General features: G+C 58.1%; 2 protein-coding genes across 2 annotated transcripts; both read left to right on the top strand.

The window, feature by feature from the left end:
* The first annotated feature begins 1,061 nt into the window (after positions 1-1,061).
* GPR132 (G protein-coupled receptor 132) lies at positions 1,062-2,587 on the top strand. Its single transcript, XM_069465330.1, has one exon. It carries the CDS (start codon positions 1,113-1,115, stop codon positions 1,716-1,718), a length of 606 nt encoding a protein of 201 aa, XP_069321431.1. The 5' UTR covers positions 1,062-1,112; the 3' UTR covers positions 1,719-2,587.
* Positions 2,588-9,976: 7,389 nt separating this feature from the next.
* Positions 9,977-17,165, top strand: CDCA4 (cell division cycle associated 4). The gene is made up of 2 exons (XM_069465329.1): positions 9,977-10,006; positions 16,431-17,165. Exon 2 carries the CDS (start codon positions 16,437-16,439, stop codon positions 17,163-17,165), a length of 729 nt encoding a protein of 242 aa, XP_069321430.1. The 5' UTR covers positions 9,977-10,006; positions 16,431-16,436.
* Positions 17,166-20,405: the final 3,240 nt, after the last annotated feature.

Raw genomic sequence — 20,405 nt, 5'->3', positions numbered from 1 at the left:
GCACATTCCCAAATGCCAGGGTGGGCTCGTAATCCAGCCTCACCCGACGACGCGGACCACAACCAACAAGGGTCTGTTCACCAAGAAAGCAGAACCATTTTTGACTCGTCTGCGCCAGTTAATGGCTTCAGACATTCAGAGCAGACCCTGAGAGACCTGCAGAAGTGGACAGGGCCACCCTTGCTTTTCTCGGTGACTGACGGTTCAAGCAGGCAGGGGTCGGGGGACTAGAGATTAGACGCTATAGAGGAGACGGTGCCCACGCTGGGCGCTGGGGCCGGGCCAGGCCCTGGGAGCGGCAGCAGAAGCAGCCAGCGGCAGGTGCTGTTGAGAACATGCCTAGAAAAGCTCGTTCAGCAATTAGACCACAAACGTTTTTTTCAGACACACAAGCGACGTCTCTGCAAACTGACCTCAACGAGCTGCAGACCCTCGGTGCTGCTCGGCCCATGGCACCATCGGGTCATGGTCTAAGGATCTCTTTAAAAATCCATTTGGGAATTTTCTAGACACTTGTCGTGTCTCGTCTGGAGGTGCCTCAAAGCTTCCTGTCCTTTCTGGGCACCGTGAGGCTCTCCCAGGCGGCTCCCGGGGACTCCCGTCCTCACCCTTGTCTCTGTCCCACAGGAAACGCCACCCTAGCGGCCACCTGTGCCCCGTGGGCTCCCGAGAACTGCAACGTGTCCTTCGAGGAGAGCAGAGTGGTCCTGGTGGTGGTGTACAGCGCGGTGTGCACGCTGGGCCTGCCGGCCAACTGCCTGACCGCGTGGCTGGCGCTGCTGCAGGCGCTGCAGGGCAACGTGCTGGCCGTCTACCTGTTCTGCCTGGCGCTGTGCGAGCTGCTGTACGTGGGCACGCTGCCGCTCTGGGTCGTCTACGTGCAGAACCGGCACTGCTGGACGCTGGGCCTGTGGGCCTGCAAGGTGACCGCCTACATCTTCTTCTGCAACATCTACGTCAGCATCCTCTTCCTGTGCTGCATCTCCTGCGACCGCTTCGTGGCGGTGGTGTACGCTCTGGAGAGCAGAGGCCGCCGCCGCCAGAAGACCGCGGTCGCCGTTTCCGCGTTCATCTTTGTTCTGGTCGGGCTCGTCCACTACCCGGTGTTCGACATGGAGCACAAGCAGACCTGCTTCGAGACGCTGCACATGGACAGCAGGGTGGCCGGGTTCCACTACGCGCGCTTCGCGGTGGGCTTCGCCGTCCCGCTGTCCGTCATCGCCTTCACCAACCACCGGATCCTCAGGAGCATCCGGCAGAGCCAGGGCCTGACCGCGGCCCAGAAGGCCCGGGTGAAGCGCTCGGCCGTCGCCGTCGTCCTCATCTTCCTGCTGTGCTTCGCGCCCTACCACCTGGTGCTGCTGGTCAAGGCCGCCGCCTTCTCCTACTACAGAGGGGACCCCGGTGCCGTGTGCGCCTTCGAAGCCAGAGTCTACACGGTCTCCATGGTGTTTCTGTGCCTGTCCACGGTGAACAGCGTGGCCGACCCCATCATCTACGTGCTGGCCACGGACCATTCTCGGCAAGAAGTGTCCAGAATCCACAAGGGGTGGAAAAAGTGGTCCCTGAAGACGGACGTCACCAAGCTCACGTGCTCCAAGGACTCGGGGGACACGGGCTCGCCCACGGCACTCACAAACCACTACGCTTTCTCGGGGCCTGTGCACCCGCCAGGCTCCCTGTGCCCGCCGCGGAGGCTGGGCGAGGAGTCCTGCTGAGCACTGCGGGGGAGGACGGTGGCTGGGCGAGAGGGGCGAGAGGGGTGAGAGGGGGCCGCTGGCCGTGGAGCCCCACGTGCGTCTCTGAAGACACACTGCCAGGTCTCGCTCCTGCAGCCACTCCCTCCGTGAGCCTCCGCCCCGTGGGTGTCCCGGCCCCAGGCTTTGCCGCGAGGACGGTGGCAGCCTGCCAAGGGGGCCGCAGACCGCCAGCCGCAGGCCGGAGGACTCCTCACTGGCGGCCCATCTGGCCGTCCCTCAGCCGTCAGCGAACAGCGAGGCCTTGGCAGGGCCCTGGGCAGCTGCCCAGTCAGTGTCCACGGTGACGACTTCATTTTCTGTGCTTTCTGCAGCGTCCCCTGCACTTCCCAGGCCTCAGATGTGAACCACGCCGAGGGTCGCCCAGCGCCATCGCAGGGCCTGGCGCTGTGGGACAGCAGGGAGCCTGGCCCCAGGAGCCCTCGTCTGGGGCAGGCTTGGTGCTGGCTTGGTGCTGGGAGCACCTGTCCATAGGAAATGCCGGTGGACACCCTGGGCGGGGTGTGGTGCGGCTGCCGCAGGGCAAGGGGATGCCCAGGACTCCCGGCTTCCTGGTCAGGGAGAGGTGGCCGAGGGGTCCACAAGGCCCATCAGGAGCAAGCAGGTGACTCTGCCCCTGCCCAGTCCCCAGCCCCTCACGGAGGCTGGAGCGCAGGAGCAGGTCTGCATGTCCCTGAAGGAAAGCCAGCAGCCTGGAGACCTCGTGGCCCCGAGGCAGGTCCCAGCTTCGCCCCTGGTGAGCCTCGCCTAAGCCAGGTCATATCTCTGCCTCGGTTTCCCCATCTGTAAAATGGGGCCAATGACACCTACCTCGCTGGGTCACTGCCAGAGCTGACCCTCCCCCCTCCCACATCCCTCTGCCCCGCCCTTCCCATTCGCTGGGCGGCAGCCCCCCAGACCCACGGCCCCAGCCCCCCACCCCCCACCCCCACAGCACGCGGCGCGGGGTGAGGCCTTGTTTCTGTGCGGAGCCCGTGGGCTGCTGTTCATCACTGTGAAAGTTATCGGGAAAATGCATTTAGAAAAAAAAGCACAAAAATACATGTTAATGCCAACTTCCTTTTTAAAAGAAATGATGCAATTTTACCTTCGCAGTTTGATCTTCCTCCGCTGGGGCTCTCTCGAGGGGCCGCGCCCTGGAGGGGAGGGTGCACCCCACAGGCTCCTGCAGGGACAGCCATGACCCGGGGCCTGATACGCGGCGGCCAGCGTCCTGGAACAGTCTGGAAAGTTCAGGGCTTGGGCGAGAGGGCTTACGCCACGTTCAACGGGATAGTCATCCCCTGCGGCTGCTGTACCTACCTCAACCTTGGTGGCTTAAGTCAACAGAACCAGTCCCTGCAGTTCTGGAGGCCAGAAGCCACTTTTCATCGTTTGCTGCGACAAAGCAGCAGCTGCGCAGCCTTTTCCTTCCAGTGCTGGATTCTGCCGTGCGCTGCCCCTGGGGGCCACCGTCTGGCCCCGAGTGTGGGGAGAGCAGGGCTCGGGGCTTGGAGCCGCAGGGAGCACCTGGCCCAGGTGAGGGCTGCAAGGACCTGGGGGTCTCACAGTGGCAAGAAACCCACAGGCAGGAGGTGACACCTCCCTTGGGGGTCTCAGAGGGTGCCCAGGTGTGATGGTGTGGGGGCCACAGGACCCAGAGGGGACCCAGGCAGTCACCGGCGGCTGGGCACAGAAGTTCCGTGCAGAGACCAGCGGCCTGGGCTTCTGGGCTTAGAGACAGGTCCATGGTCCGTGGCTGGAGGGGACGGTGCTCACCTGACTGGGGGGCAGCTGCAGGTACCTTCCCAAGGGCGAGGCCCAAACGGCAGTGGGCCAGGCTCCCCCACACGCTGGGTGACCGTCCCCCAGGGAGAGAGGCCGGCCCTGTCCTGGAGACTGAGCCCCGCGGGGCACTGGGCCGAGGGCACCAGGCTGGCTCCCGCAGGACGGGGGCAGCTGCGAGGGGGTGGGCAAGGGCCGGCCGGGGAGCTAGGGCCCGCCTGGGCCGCCCCCAGCCACGTCAGTGCCCAGCCCCCCAGCCACAGGCCAGGTCTCCCTCTTGACCGCTAGAGACGGCCACAGCAGGATTCCACCGTCAGCCACTGACCACAGGGCTTCACCTTGTCGTCTAACTCATGCTGCTCATGGGGACTTCTCAGGTGGGAAGACAAGACTCGGCCTGCGTGGCCCCTCGCTGCCCGAGTAAGGAGGAAAGGGTCAGAAGGCCACGTGGCCACCTCCCCACATTCAGCAGGCGTCTCAGTGGAACCCATGCAGGCTCCCCGGCATCGCCAGCACCCACGGGGGCCCAAGTAGTTAAGAGTTATCAGACCTGAGGGCCCAGCAACCCAGATGCGCCCGGCCGCCCACCGTGACCAGCACCCAGGGCGGGAGCAGGCTCTGAAGGGCCCAGGCCCCGGGACGTGGGACCTCTCTCCCCTGCTGGGACCACCCGCACCCGCCTGGCTCCCGGGGGCCTGGGAAGCAGGCTCAGGCGGCGCTGCTGGAGTTCTGGGCTCCTACTGCCTGGAGCTGGTCTGGGGGGGCGTGTCCCCCAGCCCTGTAGCCCCCCGACCGAGCGAGAGCCCTGGCCATGTGGGACAGCGCGAGGACGTGGGGGCACCGAGGACGCCGCGACTGCAGGGTGAGGAAGGCGGGAAGCAGAGCATGCTGGTGCCTCACGGCGGCTCCGCGCCATGGCAGGGTCGTCCTGGGCTGCCGGCTGTTTCTCCGAGGGTGAAAATCCCCGACAGCCCGCGCTGGGCAGGCTGCTTGGCCCCCGCACTTCCGTTTCTTCACCCGAGGTTCGGAGCGCCGACAGAGACTGCCACAGGGCACGGATGCAGGTACCGGCTGTTCCGTGCTCAAGCTGGCCGGGCACCGAGTAGGTGCTCAAAAGTAAGGTTCGGTGTCGTCGTAACTTTGTCACTGGCTCCCCCAGGAGGGCCCACGGGATAGGAAGTTCACGTGCGAAACGGTCTGTGTGTTCCCAGTAGCGGCCCCAGAGGGCGCCAGGCGGTGGGTCTTGAATGGGACCCGGCGGGTTTAGCTTTCCCGCGAGTCACCGGCCCGCAGCCGCCAGGGGGCAGCAGCCGAGACGGGCGCCCGCGGGCCCCTGCCTCTGACCGCCTTGCGCTGGGGCCTTCCCGGCCAGCCGGACACCTCGCACAGCCTTCCACACTGCCCAGACGTCTTCTTGCCTATATAGGCACCCCCGGAGAACACGTGGTATTGCTTGGTGCACACGCTTTTTTTTAATTTTTTTGAGACAGAGTCTCACTCTGTTGCCCAGGCTAGAGTGCTGTGGCGTCAGCCTTGCTCACAGCGACCTCAAACTCCTGGGCTCAAGCGATCCTCCTGCCTCAGCCTCCCGAGTAGCTGGGACTACAGGCATTGCCACCATGTCTGGCTAATTTTTTTCTATATATATTTTTAGCTGTCCAAATCATTTGTTTCTATTTTTAGTAGAGACGGGGTCTCGCTCTTGCTTAGGCTGGTCTCGAACTCCTGACCTCGAGCTATCCTCCCACCTTGGCCTCCGAGAGTGCTGGGATCACAGGTGTGAGCCACCGCGCCCAGCCCAGTGTATACACTTTTATCCAAGTTTTTATTCTGAAATAATGTTTAATTTACAGAAAAGTGGCAAACACAGTGCAGAGAGATCCCGGATGTCCCCTTGGCCCAGATTCCCAGTTGTCACGTTGGCGCTTCGCCTCCTTCTCTCTCACTCTCACCCTCCACGGAACTATTTTTCCCTGCACCTTTTGGGAATAAGTTGCAGATTCTATGCCTGTGACCTGTCACCTCTCAGAGAGTATTTTCAAAGTGAACGGACTCTCTCCCAAGTAATCACGGTCAACCCTAGAAATCAGGAAACTAGCAGTGATGCACGGTCCCCGCCTAGTCCGCACAGCCCTGCCAATGTCCCACCTCGCGGACACCCTTCGGGGGCCTTCGTGGCAGCTTACTCTGCTCCTATGGTCTCTGCGTGTCCAGCAGGGATCCCTCAGAAGTGAGGCTGGCTTCTTCTCGTATCATCCATCCCATGGGAGGCCCATGGTGCCAATCTGGCCACTACCGGGGACAATAACTCTTGTCACTTGGGTAAGATGCTGTCTGCCAACATTCCCCACTGTGGAGCTAATTAGCAAGCATTTTGCACTCATTCTAATAAGTAATTATTACATAGTTTCTGGGGGGAGAATGTGAGATCCGCTCTGTGAGGCGGAGCTTCCCCCTGTCTCTCTCGTGGGCGTGTGTCTCGTCCGCTGCGTGTGGCTAGGAAAGAGCCCGAGACTGGGTGATTTACGAAGAAAAGAGGCTTATTTAGCTCACGGTTCTGCAGCTGAGAAGTTCCAGGGCCTGTCCCTGGCTTCTGGTGAGGGCTTCCAAGCTGCTTCATAGACGAGACCAGAGGGGAAGCGAGCACGTGCGTGGGGGGAAACCGAGGGAGGCCTGGCTTTGCAACACTACCCTCCTCTCCCAGGCCGGCGTGCATTGTTGTCACCGCAGCTTACTGCAGCCTCAATCTCCTGGGCTCAAGTGATCCTCCCACCTCAGCCTCTCGAGTAGCCGGGACTGCAGGAGTGAGCCCGGCATATATACATTCTTATGTCTGTGTTTAGGTCAGTATGGGGCTACTACCTGTAACTTTAAGTGGCCTTTTGACATGTCTCCTTACTCTCTGAGAGCTTCCCTGCTTCCTGGTACAAGATGCTGGATTTACTCTGCTGCAGTCCCAGGCTCAGCCACTTCTCCAAGGAGCCCTGCCCCCTTCCAGTGGAGAACGGTCTCCACCGGAACCAAGATCTGAGCCTGGCACAGTGGCTGCGGCCGGTAGCCCCGGCTACTCAGGAGGCTGGGATCCTTGGACTGGGCCTCGGCGTGGGTGGGCTGCAGTGCGGTCTCCCGCCTGGAACTGGGGCCGGGCACTCGCACGCTGAGGCTGCTCCCAAGCGAGGGGCTCCCATGGGAGGCCAAAAACCTGAACGCAGATTTTCTTTATTAAAGAAAAAATGTTGTTCTTTGACTAGGCAACACACACACATGGGAGTAATTTCAAAGGAACCAAAACACAGACACCGAGCAGGTCTGAGCCCCTGGGGCCAGCCTCTTGGGCATCCAGCCTTAGACACTTCAGTGCTGCTGTCCCCAAACCCGGCCGTGGTGTTGGTGGTGGCCTGTTAGGACCCGGGCCGCAGCCACTCCCCCTCGCTCACACCACCGCCTGATCTCCTCCTCTCCCCACCCCGTCTCCCGTCCCTCGCCCCCAGGCCCCCCATGCCGTGGAAAAACTGCCTTCCATGAAACCGCACAGCAGGAGGTGAGTGAAAGCTTCACCCGTCCTCACAGCCGCTGCCCACGGCGTCACCCGTCCTCATAGCCGCTGCCCACGGTGTCACCGCCTGAGCTCCACCATCCCCTAGCCCCATCCATGGAAAACCTGTCTTCCATGAAACCGATCCTTGGTGCCAAAAAGGTCGGGGACCCCTGCTTTAATGAACTTATTGAAGTAAAAACATAGAATACTCCAAAAGGGAACACACCAATTCAACACCACCATTCACATCCAGACAGCGACGGGCACCAGGCCCCAGGAGAACCCGTGCTGTCTTGCGGTCATCCCCTGGCACAGTGTCCTTCGGCCTGATCTGCGTTGCACATCCGTGCAATCAGTGGTGACTCTGAGTGCGGCTGCTCTCCCTAAACGCTGTGCTGGGGGATCCGCTGTTTAGCTGCGTACAGCAGTGGCGTGTCCGTCATGTGGCTGAGAGCGTGCCGCTGTCAAATACCGCCTGGTGTCCACTCTCCTGCTGCTGGGCATTCGGGTGGTTTTCAGTCTGAAGCTGTAAACATAAAAAAAATAGATGAATCTCTGAGTTAAAAAAAAAGGTTTTATTTGGGAATAATATATAAGAAGTAGGATTGCAGTCCAGGACATGCACACAGACTGGGGTGGCCTCCTGTGTGTCCAGAGGACCAAGAGAAGGCTTAGGGTTTGACCTCGGAAAGGGGAGGGTACACAAGAGTATCGTTGCCGGCTGCGCCTTCCAAGAGTTGGTGGGCTCTCACTGGCGGTGCCCGTGGTGCTGGGGAGGACTCACACTCCTTGGATGACCGTGGGGCCCTGCAGTTTTGGACTGGCTTGTGCAGCAGGGTGCCAGGCAGGTATTCCTCCGTAAGCAGCTGCTGTCCTTGCGTGACACTCAGCCAGCTGCAGTCTGGAAGCCTTCCGTGTAGCAGTTCCTGTTATCAGACAAATGGTGTGAGGACCCCGCCTTCTCGGCCCTCCCGGCTCTGACCTGCCAGGGTTTGACACGAGTGACTCCGGTTGAATCAGACAGCTTTCACGGGCCGTGATGAAAAACTGCTATAACTTCTCTCCTACACGTGTGTGTGTGAACACACATGTGCCTTTCCGTTGGGCACATCCTGAGGAAGAGAATGCTGAGTCACAGGCCACGTGTGCCCAGCTCCGGCAGAGCCTGCCACACGGTTCTCCAAGCCATGGTCCAGCTTCCAACTGTCTCCGTCTTCAGGCTCCTCCAGGCTCCTCGTGGCCCTTTGTGTTTCCACATAAATTTTAGAATCAGCTTGTCAGTTTCCTTAAAAACTGTTTGGGATTTTGATTGGGATTGCACTGAATCTGCAGATACATTTAGAGATCCCTGATGTCTTTATAATAGTGAGTCTTCGGTCCATGAACCTGGTATATTCCCCCACTTATTTAAATGTCGCTACTTTCTCTTAGCCATGATTTGTAGTTCTCTGTGTAGAGGTCTTGCATGTTAGTTGTTAGACTGATGTTCTTGGTGCTTTGTAAACAATGTCATTATAGCTCACAGCAACCTCAAACTCCTGGGCTCAGGAGATCCTCCTGCCTCAGCCTCCCGAGTAGCTGGGACTGCAGGTGGGCACCACCACTGCACCCAGCCCCTTTTGGTATCTTCAGATGTTCCCCACCCCTTCACCTAGTGGCCTATATGAACAGTGTCCCCATTGCCACTTCCAGCTTTTTCTGACAGCATTTACCACCAAGGTTAGTGCATAAGCATCTATTTCCTCACCCCTCCCTTTTTCCGTTACACAGGAAAATTTCTGCGCTTGTATTTGGTTCTCAGCTGCAGCCCTGACCTGCTGGGCATGCTGTGGGCACTCAGAAAGTGTTACTTCAACCAGTGGTTTCAAGACTTTGCATCCTATTTAAGACATCTTCCGCTAAGAAATTATTTTCAAGAAATCTCTCTGCTTTCTGAGAAGAAAAATAGCGCAGAGCAGTCTGAGCTCTGAATATGCAAAATCTATCCGGCCCAGAAACAGGAACAGGGGCTCATTCACAGCCACACCCGCTCCTGAGGCCAGGCCCCTGCGGGGCGATTGTTTAAGGCATTGTGTTCCTGACCGGCCGCCTCTCCCATTATCTACAAATTCCTAGAATTTGTGCTCCAAAGAACAGCGCAGAGCCAATCAATAGCTTATGTCATTTTAATGCAAATTATTGGTAAACAACCTAGGAACTGCTCCTTCTTCTTCCTTAGAAACCCACTTGTCAGCGCTCACGGCAGCGTACGTTGGGGCAACTGGAACCCAGCTCCTGGGTGCCGCCCTCAAACCAGCTCTGCCCGAGTCACAGCGCGACTGTCCTCGCGGCAGGCGGGCGCCGCCTTCACGGCTCGTTTCTTGCCGCAAACCTGGGCGGCCCCGGGGCTGCCGCTTTCCGGACAGGCCCGGACGGACCCCAGAGCCCGGGCCGCCCGCCCCTCCCGGCCCTCCCCGGCGCGCCCGCCTCGATGGGAAGCCGGCCCAAGCCCCTGCGGGCCGCCCCGCTTCCTCTCCTTCCTACCGCGGGCCCCGCCGCCCCCGCAAACCCCGCCCCCCGCGCGCCCGCACGCGCGGCCCAGCCCCCCACAGGTGCGCCCCAAACCCACGCCCATCCCCGGCGCAGGCGCGCTCAGGGCCCCGCGCGCGGGCACCTGGGAGCCGGCGGGGCGGGGCCGGCGCGCGGGGCGGGGCGGCCGAGAGCGCGCGCGGGCCCCAACGGCCGCGGCCGCCGCGCGGGAATACGCGCCGCCGAAGCCCCGCCCCGCGCACGTTTGAACCCGAGGGCCCGCCCCGCGCCCGGCCAGTCAGCGGGCACCGTGGCGGCCCCGCGAGGGAGCTGAGTGGCGGTCGCGCGCCCGCCCCGCCCCGGCAGCGGCGCCCCTCCCTCGGCGGCGGCGGGACGCGGCGGCGGCGGACCCGGCCGGGCGGGCGGCCTCGCGGTGCAGGTGAGCGTCCTGGCGGCGCGAGGGCGGCCTCGGGCTGGCTCCGGGCGGCGCGCGCCTCTGGGAGCCCGGCTCGGCCTCGGCGGGGCCTGGGGCGCCGGGTCCCCCCACTCCGGAGCTCGTCGGTGCCACCCAGTCGGGCGGCGCGGCCGGGGGCTCTCTGCGGGGAGCGCGGCCGCAGCGGAGCTGGCGCCGGGGAGCCGGGCCCTGCGGACCCGAGCCCCTGCCCGGCGCCTCCCCGCGTCCCGCGTCCCAGCGCGGCGGGCGGTGCGTGGCGGGCGTTCGCCGCGGAGCTGGGAGTCCGCCGGGTGCCCTGGGCCGCGGCGGGCTGCGATGCCTGCCCCGGAGCCCCGAGGGCAGGCGGTCTCTGGCGGGCTGCCTGCCTGGTGAGTGTTCGTCCCGGTTCCTTCCCTTTGTCCCGTGGTCGTAGTTGCGAGTCCATCTTGCGGCGAGGTCTCCCCTGCGGTCGCCCCTCTGCTCCCTGCCTCGGGGGGCGGAGGACGCCGTTCTCAGGCTCCGCCACTCCCCTCCCGCCCGGTGCCGCGGGGACTGGCCTCGGGGAGGGCGGCCGGGTGTGGGAGGAGGAGGCTCCCCAGACCCCGGCGGGCAGCCCGTCTTCCAGTGTAGTTGGGTGGGACCAGGACGGGTCCCGGAGACACCGGCAGAAGTCAGAGGCAAGCGTACCTCCACGTCCGCAAAAGCTTCTTGGCCCTCAGATGGGATCACCATGAAGAAATGTCTTTTTTGACAGTTGGCAGATGCACAGATAGGGTTTTCCCTGCTGTGTCTCCTCTTCTGGTTGTGTTTGTGTTGGGTGCACAAACAGCAGGACTGAATTCACCATGCTTTCAAAACGAGCTGCAGGGCCTCGCGGTGGCTCACGCCTGTAGTCCCAGGAGGATCCCTTGAGGCCAGGAGTTCAAGACCAGCCTGAGCAACATAGTGAGACCCCATCTCTACAAAAACTAGAAAAACTGGCAGGGTGTGATCGCACGCCTGTAGTTCCAGCTACTCGGGAGGCTGAGGCAGGAGGATCACTGAGTCCAGGAGTGTGAGGTTGCTGTGAGCTAGGCTGACACCGGGGCACTCTAGCCTGGGTGACAGAGCGAGACTCTGTCTCTAAAAAAATAATAATAATAATAATCACTTATGACCCTTTTCTAGGAAGAGTGGCAGGTTTTATCTTGGAAAGAGGACCAGGACATTCCATCAGCCTGGTGCTGGAACGTGTTACTGGGGAAAAGAAAGTTTATGTATCGTTCCAAGTAACAAAAAATGCCCAAAATTAATTTTTTAGTAATTGCTCATGGAAAATCTGCCGCAGACTAGTGGAAAGGCAAACTCCCACATGCCCGTCACTCTTCGGCAGCAGGCCTCGGGACTTGGGCCATACTGGGCTCTTTCCCCGCTTGCCTGTGATGAAGTATTTCAAAGCCAGTCTGATTGCGTAATAGAAATGCACATTGTTAATGTGGATTTGCCTTAAAAACCTAAGACTCAGGAGTGTGTGGCAGTGGCTGCAGGTCTGGCTGAGTCTGTCCCCGGCCATCCCAGCCCTACTGGTCAGAGCCTGGGAAGCTGCAGTTCCAGGGGCCTCGTGGGATTGCTGGGCCCCTGAGGTGGGCTGCTGTAAGCGATGGGGCGTGAGGGACGGGTCCCTGAGCTGCGGCCACCGGTGAGCGTCTCAGCACTCTGCCCTGCCACTGCCGGCCTCTGCTCCTGCTCCCTCACCCTGTGCCAGCCAGGCCGGCCACTCCATCAGCCCCCCGTGGGACGGGTCAGAGGTCCTCGGTCTGCCTGGGCCTCTTCATATTTCTCTCTTCGGCCAGTGTTTGGTCGAGAGGCCACAGGGCAGTGCCGTTGGTGGACTGACTGCCTCGCTGTGCCACCGAAGCCCTGAGGAGCTGGTGGGCTTTTAGGCCTTCAGCTAGATTCGTGGGAAGACCTCCCTCACAACTTAGCGGGCGCCAGGCTCCGCAGCCTCGGAGGTGTAGGGCCTTTTTTGGGTCGCCCTGTATCAGAAAGGATCCAGCAGCCTCAGGCAAGTCGCACAGGTGGGCGCAGGTGTGCCCAGCCCGGGAGGGTCTGTTCCTCACCTCTGCTCTGGGCGCTCTTGGGGGCAGTCGGGCCACACCCTGCTGGCTTCCTCCCGAACACTAACCTGAATGAGGCCACCTGCTGGGCCTAGCCTTGTCCCTTTGCTCTCCAGCACGGGTTCTGGGTGACAGTACTTCAGGGTTGTACAATGTAACAGCTGCCCGTGAACTTAACTCCTTTTTGTAGTAATAAATCTGTCAGCATTTTATTTTTCTTTATAATCAAGGTATAATTTAATACAGCACAAGGAGCAGACCTTAACTGTATGGTTCAGTGACTTGTGACGAATGCATGGACTCGTGTGACACAGGCACCTGTGTAGATGGTGTACCCTTCCCCTGAGCTGGAGAGTCCTCTCTTGCCCCTTGTCACATCTCCCACCCTGAGGTGGCGACCCTTCTGTGCTCTTACGACTTAGGTTGCCTTCGCGTGTTCTAGAGATCCAGGTACATACAGTCCTACAGGACCTACTTTTGTCTTCTTTTTTTTTGCATAATGTTTTGAGATTCATCCCTGGTGTTGCCTAAAGCATCAGGGCTGTTCGTTGCTGCGTGGTGTTCCGTTGTCAGAATACACCACGGTCTGTCCCCTCAACGTGTTTATTTTAATCATGAAAGGATGTTTACACCTGAGGGTGACGAAACAAGGCTAACGCTGGAGTAGGGTGTCTGGTCCCGGCCGGAGAGTGGATTCGGGACACGGTAGGAACCGTCGCTCTGCACAAGATTCCCGCGTCCCAGGGAGAGGTGGGGTGCCGTGGAGACAGAGGGAAGGTGAATTTGACTGTGGGGCTCTGAGACTCGTACAGTAGGGGGAGTTACCAGCAAGTATGCAGCTCCCACTGCTGCCCTCGGGCTGCTGACACCACCAGGCCCGAAGCACGTAATTCATCTGTTTAAGGTCCCCTACCGGAGGCTTCTAAAACCCGTGTCTGGCCTTCAGAAAGGGCTCGAAGTCTCCAGGGGTTCACCACCTGTGGACTCCTGAGTCTGGGATTTCCAAGGACCCTCTGAGGAAAGGGAAGTGGGGCCTGTAGGTGTTGGGTGCTCAGTGTAATCTCTGGAGCTGCTTCCGGGGGGGACCTGTGGGTCCCTCCCGCCAGCCCCGTTCTTATTCTCGCCCTTTTGTGGTTGCCCCCTCCCCCGTTGGCTGTACTCAATCCTGTGCACCCACCGTGTTGCCAGGGGTCTTGCTGCTGGTCTTCTGGAGCCAAAGAAGCCATGGGAGGCCCCCGGGGGTGCTCTGGCTGTAAACGGTGGCGGAGTTCACGTCCGAGTGGATTGAGGTGGGCGTGCTAAATTAACCCTGTCGACACGCAGGGTCGGAACTTTAGACACGGTTGCAAAGAGATGTGGAAAACCAAAGAGGTAGAGGGCTTGCCACAGAGGGATCCTGGGGACTTAAATTTTTTTCCCCAACGCAAGGTGTGTTTTTATAGTTTGATGTGGTTGTACATTAATTCTCAGTATGCTTAGCAATTTTAAGCCAGTGACTTAAAAAAGTGATTTGGTTAAAAACAAAAAAGCCTCTGTAAAATTTAAATTTGGAGCCAAGACAAACAGCTTGAATACTCACTAGAAGTAAGAATATGTTGAAATATTCTTCATGTGCTTTGGTGGAAGCCCTTCCTTTCTTTCACCTAAAGATAGCCCGGGGCCCTCATGCAGGTCTGACAGTTGGCTTCTGGCCTGAGGGGCTGAGAGTGACACCCGAGTGCTGTTCTGGGGATATTAGTCCTGTGGGGAAAATAAGCCATGGTCACTTAGTTTTTCTTTCAACTTTTTACTTTGGAACAATCACAGATCCGCAGAGAAGTGTTCAGGACGTCCCGGGTGCCCTTGCTCTGCTCCCGCGGGGTCGGCCTCTGTGTAGGGTACACGGCCCCGCCCAGGGTCCGAGTGGCCTGACGGGGCTGTGCGTGTGCGGTTCTGTGCAGTCGGAGCGCTTCATGGGAGCACCCCGCAGTCCAGGAGTGGAAGGATCCCTCACCCCGGAAGTCTCCCCGTGTGTCCTTTCTGAACACATGCTCTCAGCTCTGTGTCACCGCAAGAGTGATACGTAAGCAGGACCAGCAGCAAGTACAAAACCTTCGGAGGCTGGCTGCTTCCCACGGCGTAACGCCCTTCAGGTCTGTCCAAATGGTCCTGTCATCCATAGTTCATTCCTTTCTGCTGCCGAATAGCATTTCGTGGCCTGGGTGGATCAGGGTTTGTGTGGCCACACCCCAGGTGAAAGGGACTGTCTCCAGTTTGGGGCTGTTGTGAACATTCTTGTGCACATTTTTGCATTAACATTGGTTTTCATGTCTCTGCGATGACTGCTCAACAGGTCACTTAATATTGTAAAATTTAAGAGTGTTAAATGCACAGATGCGATCTGTGACATTGAAAGGAAATTCAGAGGAAAAGGGAACCTCTTTTCTGTCTATTCAAGGGTAGGACCAGCAGGGGGGAGCTTTGGGGGAGCTCTCTGGGAGGGGGCAGTTGGCAGCCAGTTCTGTAGCGCTGGGAGACTCCCCATCCTCCCAGGGCCCAGGTGGCCAGCACACGCCCTCACCCCTGCTCCCCAGCAGCACCTGGGCGTGCCCTGGTCACGGGGAACCATCAGGTTGATTTAAAAAAAAAAAATTCTGAAGTTTGCATATTTAAAAGATTATAATCCAGTTTATGCATGACTCGAATTATTAATAAAATAAAAATGTTTAGCTACCTTATAAACGTGAGAAGAGAGAAACTTGATAGTGCATTAGGGCTTAACTTGCTGCTCCACGAAGGGCTGCTCTCGGAGGCAGGCTGGCCCTGTGCCAGAGCCTGCCAGCAAGTCCCCCCTGTTCCCCCGGACATGGCACCGTCAACAGCCTCCCTCCTCTCTGCTCCACTTTGTAATTCCCCGAAGATCTCCCACTTAGGGTCAGTTCAGAAGATCAGTTTCCACGTGTTTTTCCTTCTGGGCGGAGACGGCTGGTCGTCTGACCCGCGCCTGTGTGCTGTGCACCTGGCAGGAGCCTTCACGCCGAGCCTGAGCCTCAGAGGTGCCACGTCAGGGCTGCCTGGGTCTGGGTCTGCATCGTCAACACGCAGCACCAGTGCTCCAAGTCACACGCTGAGAATGTCTCTGCTGGCTGTGCACGGCCACACACGCGCCCTAAAGTGTTTTGGTTGCTTTGAAGAGAGAAAGGACTTGGGAGGAGAAGGGGAGGTGGCCTCTGAGGCCATGGTGGTACCAGCTTGTGCCCAAGGGAGCTTGAGGACGGAGGGGTCGGGTCTGCGTGTCAGTAGAAAGCAGGCTCTGCACCCTGGGAGGAGTGAGCCTGGGGTGTCCAAGGAGGCGACGTGAGCCCCAGGGCAGGCTGGGTGGGTGGGCTGCAGCAGCACGGACCGAGGGGCTGCTCAAGGCCATGTGGGCCGTGCAGGGGATGCTGCCTCCCTCCTTTCTAGAATGTGGTGCAGAGCACAGCTGCCCGCACCGGGAGCGTGGCCCAGCAGGCAGGCCCGGTCTGCGCGTTCTGGTGGTGCGGCTCTCCGGGGGCTGTCTGCAGTCCGTGTGACACTTGTGAGTGGGACACTGAGGGGGGAAGGAACTCGCCCTTCTGGAATGCAGACGTGCCGCCATCCCCAGTCGGATCCCACGGGAGCCAGCGGAAGGGCAGCTGTGCGCCCCTGCCCCAGCCCCAGCCCTCTGCGGGCCGCAGGTGCGCTGTCTCGCCTCCCTGCAGTCTCTGTTCCCAGAGGTGCCGTGGTTAGATCTGTGAAACAGACTTTCAGCTTCGCTCTTGAAAAATACATTCTCCTAATTTTAGTCCCTTTCTTTTTTTTTTTTTTTTTTGGACAGAGTCTTGCTTTGTTGCCTGGGCTAGAGTGCCGTGGCATCAGCCTAGCTCACAGCAACCTCAAACTCCTGGGCTTAAGCGATCCTACTGCCTCAACCTCCCGAGTAGCTGGGACTACAGGCATGCGCCGCCATGCCCGGCTAATTTTTTTTCTATATATATTTTTAGTTGGCCAGATAATTTTCTTTCTATTTTTAGTAGAGACGGGGTCTCGCTCTTGCTCAGGCTGGTCTTGAACTCCTGACCTTGAGCAATCCACCCGCCTCGGCCTCCCAGAGTGCTAGGATTACAGGCGTGAGCCACCACGCCCGGCCCCTTTATCTTTTTTGATGGAGAAAATTGGTCTGGGTTGTAGACACGGATGCAGGCGGGTGCTGTTCTGAGGGAGAGCTGTCTCCCAGCCCCAGGTCTTCCCGGCTCCCTCCTCCGAGTCAGACTGAACCTGGGGCATTGTCTGCTAGACTCTGCCTGTGCTAAATGGCATCTTCTTGGTCTCAGCAGGGCACCATGTTTGCACGAGGACTGAAGAGGAAGTGTGCTGACCACGAGGAAGACATGGGGGGCGCCCTGGCTGGCTTTAGAGCTGTCCCCTCCTACAGCCTGCAGCGGCAGTCGCTCCTGGACATGTCCCTGGTGAAGCTCCAGCTCTGCCACATGCTGGTCGAGCCCAACCTCTGCCGCTCAGTCCTCATAGCCAACACGGTCCGGCAGATTCAGGAGGAGATGACCCAAGACGGGACGTGGCGTGTGGCGGCGCCCCAGAGTCCAGGGCGGGCTCCCCTCGACCGCCTGGTCTCCACGGAGATCCTGTGCCGCTCGACGCGGGAGCAGGACGGGGTGCACCCTGCTCCTGGCATGGGAGGTGACCACGTGCTGGGCCCTGTTTCTGAACTTCCCACGGTCACCTCAGCTCAGACGCCAAGGGACCCCCAGAACAGCGTCTGGGAAATGGACAGCCCTCGAGAAAACAGAGGGAACTTTCAGAAGTCACTAGATCAGATCTTTGAAACGCTGGAGACCAGGAACCCCGGCTCCGCGGAAGAGCTGTTCTCAGACATGGACAGCTCCTACTACGACCTGGACACGGTGCTCACGGGGGTGGTGAGCAGGGCCGAGCCGGGCCCCTGCGACGGGCTCCAGGGCTTGGCCCCGGTGGCCACCCCTCCCCCCAGCTCCAGCTGCAAGTCGGACCTGGGCGAGCTGGACCACGTGGTGGAGATCCTGGTGGAGACCTGAGGCCGAGGCCGCAGCCGCCCCCGGGTGCCTGCTGGTCTGTCTGCCGCCTGGACACGCGAGCACTTTTCCCGAGAAGAGTGTTCTCTGCAGCCAGTGGGTCTGCGGGGCCTGCTGCCCCCGGCCGTCACAGCCAAACCCGGCCTCATGGGCTTCCTGCCCCCGGCCAGCCTTGACGTGTCCACAGCCTGGGCCCCTTGTCCCTTTTGTGTTCCGGCTGCGGCCGCCTCAGAGGATGGCGAGCCGCAAGCTGCATCAACCTCGTTTAAATTTAGATAGGTGAATTTCTAAAAATTCAGTTTTATATGTTTGGGCAGTATTTTGCCTTAAGAGATATTTTTTAAACTTTTTATACTTTACCTCTTTAGATTTTTTCAGCTATTTTCTTAAAAGTATATTTTTTCTATAAACATCCTCTGCTGCTACCTTAGAAACTTTTATAGCAAAACAGTTGCAGTTGGTGTATTTCATATTTTTAAGGTTTAAATAAGTGATTTTTTTTTGCAATGTGCTTCACTGCACTCTGAGTCAACAGCGTAAATGTATCATGTTTTTACTTTAAATTTATGTGACGCTCTCCATTATGTTGTGCTACAGTTAGAGCTCGACTGAAATCGAGATCCAGGTACAACCACTACACTTTTTTTGTCATTAGAAGATCTACCGTATGAGCCATGTCTTTCTAGACTTTAGCGTAAGTTATGGAGGGTTTTATTTATGTCTATTTATATGTAAACATCATTGAAAGTGAAGGTCAGTGATTTGTCTGGAAATCATGGGCACGCGTTGTTCTTCCGAGACTCCCCTCGCCCTGGCGGGCGGTGTTCACGGCCCCCATCGGGTTCCCCAGCACGGGGTGAGGACTGCGCTGGCGCGGAGGGTGTGCACAGAGGCTGCGTGTGCCGGGCGCACGGGTGTTGGAAAGTGTGTGTCCACGCGCTGCCGGGCTGGAGAGGCCTGTCTGCTCTGTTCATTTGGTGCTGGGACAAAAGTTTAAGTTTAGAATGAAAGAAATCTGAGTCCGTGTAATTTGTGGCCCTTGGTTTTAAGGGTCATTGACGGTGCTGCCATGGGAAGTGGGGGGTGGGCCTGCACCTGTCAGACCCTCGTCCCTGCTCCGGGTCAGGCTGCTTGCCCACCCCCGGCCATGTGTGTCCTGTTTCCCATGCTTTTTCTAATTTCCCAACCCTTAGCCAAAAAGGTTTGTTTTCTTCTGTGCATATGACCATCCTTTAATATTGGTGATGTGAGCCTCGCTTTATTAAAAATTATCCGACAAACAATGGAAATGTGTTGTCTACGGTGCCACAGCAGTGGGCCTCCCGTTCCCGTGCAGCCTCGCCGTCTGGCGTGTGGAGAGGGAAGAGCGTCTCGCACGCAGTACGCAGGCGAAGGACTGCTTTCCTTTTCCTGACCACAGGGGCCCAGCCACACTCCGCTGCCTGTTCAGCCCCCGCCGCTGCCCCGTCTCAGCCCAAGGCCCGGGGGCTCTGCAGGGAGGCTGCGGCGGGTGTGGGCAGGCCCGGCTCTCCTGTGGGTCTCCACATGCACTGACGGCGCCCTGTGTTCAAAGTGCTAATGTTCGTGGAAACTAGTTTAAAGTGTGTGTGTTTTATAGCAATAAACCTAAAGCAGTATTTTGTTTCTTTGTATAAACATTCTTTAAAAATAGCATGTGTTCAGTGTCGATTTTGGCAGCCTTCGGAAGTACCAGCTATCGGAGAGTGAGGCTTGCGCGAGCGTGCTGGGTTAGGGTGCTCGCTCCGGCAGCAGACCTGCTCTGCTTCGGGACCCCACGCGGGGGGTGGCTGCTCCCGCCTTGCTGCCGCGGGGGCGAGGAACCTGCGCCTAGGCACGCGGCTTCGTGGAAGGCCGGGAGGCACCCTGGGCAGCGCCTCACTCCCTGGCTCCTGCTTGCTTCGTCGTCACACCTGGGCATCAGAAGACTGCTTGTCTCCGCTGTGGGGCACAGCAGGTGAGCGGTCACTCTTCCAAAAATGTCTAAGTTTAATCCATACGTATGTGGTATTTTCACGTAGGTTTTTGGAAACAAATTTTCCAAGTGTTTAATAACTGTTTAAAAAATGTTTATTCAGAAGCAGATATATAAGTTTCAGTCACCTAAAATTTCTGCACCATTACCTGGGTCTGCCTCCGGCCAAGCCCTGACTCTTCCCCTCTGCCCCGAGGTGAGCGGCATTTAACGTTTACCTTAGTTGATAGTTTGTCATACAAGTGTGTTTATTGAGCTCACACCTAAGTATCGGGCGGTGACGCTTAGAGACGCGTGGAGGACGCCCCTTGTGTGTGTGCGGCGTGTTTATCGCACAGCTTCATAGTGAGTTAAGATTTCAAAAGTTAAAAAGTAACGCGCGTTTGTTTGAGGAAGTGGGACAACAGGACGATACAGCAGCCTCGCGTCAGGGATGATGCCATGGTTTCTGGTGAGACGTGAGCCGTTGCTCTATCATCGCTTTCCTGTATGAATCTTCTGTTTCCACTCTGGCTGCTTTTAAGACCTGGAGGATGAGTTTAGGTGTAGTTTTCTCCATGTTTCACCAGCTTGGAGTCACAGAGATTCTTGCGTCTGTAGATTAGCATCTTTCATCAGTTTTGGAACGCTCTTGGCCATTAAATCCTCAAATACAGGATGTCCCCAAAGTCGCCATACATAGGGCAAATGGGACATTGTAGCTAAATGTACCTTTATTTACAAAATATTCATTACAAAATTTTACAGAATTTTTCCTTTATATGGAGACTACAAATTAGATTACATTTAGCTACAATGTCCCGTTTCCCCTATGTATGGCGACTTTGGGGACATCCTGTATTTCTTCATTATTCTGTTTCTGCTTCCGGGACGCCCATTACAGCAGGGTTAGGCCATCTGACATTGGCCCACAGACCTTCAGACACACAGTTACTTTTTTCCTTTCCATGTTCTGTTTGGATCTTTTCTATTAACCAATCTTCAAACTCACTGATTGTTCCCCTGCAGCGTCCATCTGCTGTTAGGGCCATTTAAAGAATCATTCGCAGCCGGGCATGGTGGCGCATGCCTGTAGTCCCAGCTACTCGGGAGGCTGAGGCAGGAGGATTGTTTGAGCCCAGGAGTTTGAGGCTGCAGTGAGCTGTGATCACACCACTGCCCTCCAGCCAGGGCAACACAGCAAGACCCTGTCTCCAAAAAAAAAAAAAAATTGTTCATTTATGATACTGTATCTTCCATTTCTAGCATTT

Source organism: Eulemur rufifrons, chromosome 2 (genome assembly GCF_041146395.1).
Source record: "Eulemur rufifrons isolate Redbay chromosome 2, OSU_ERuf_1, whole genome shotgun sequence".
NCBI classification, from domain to species: domain Eukaryota; kingdom Metazoa; phylum Chordata; class Mammalia; order Primates; family Lemuridae; genus Eulemur; species Eulemur rufifrons.
The sequence above is the reverse complement of the archived record's forward strand: the minus strand, read 5'-3'. Positions and strand labels throughout refer to the sequence as shown.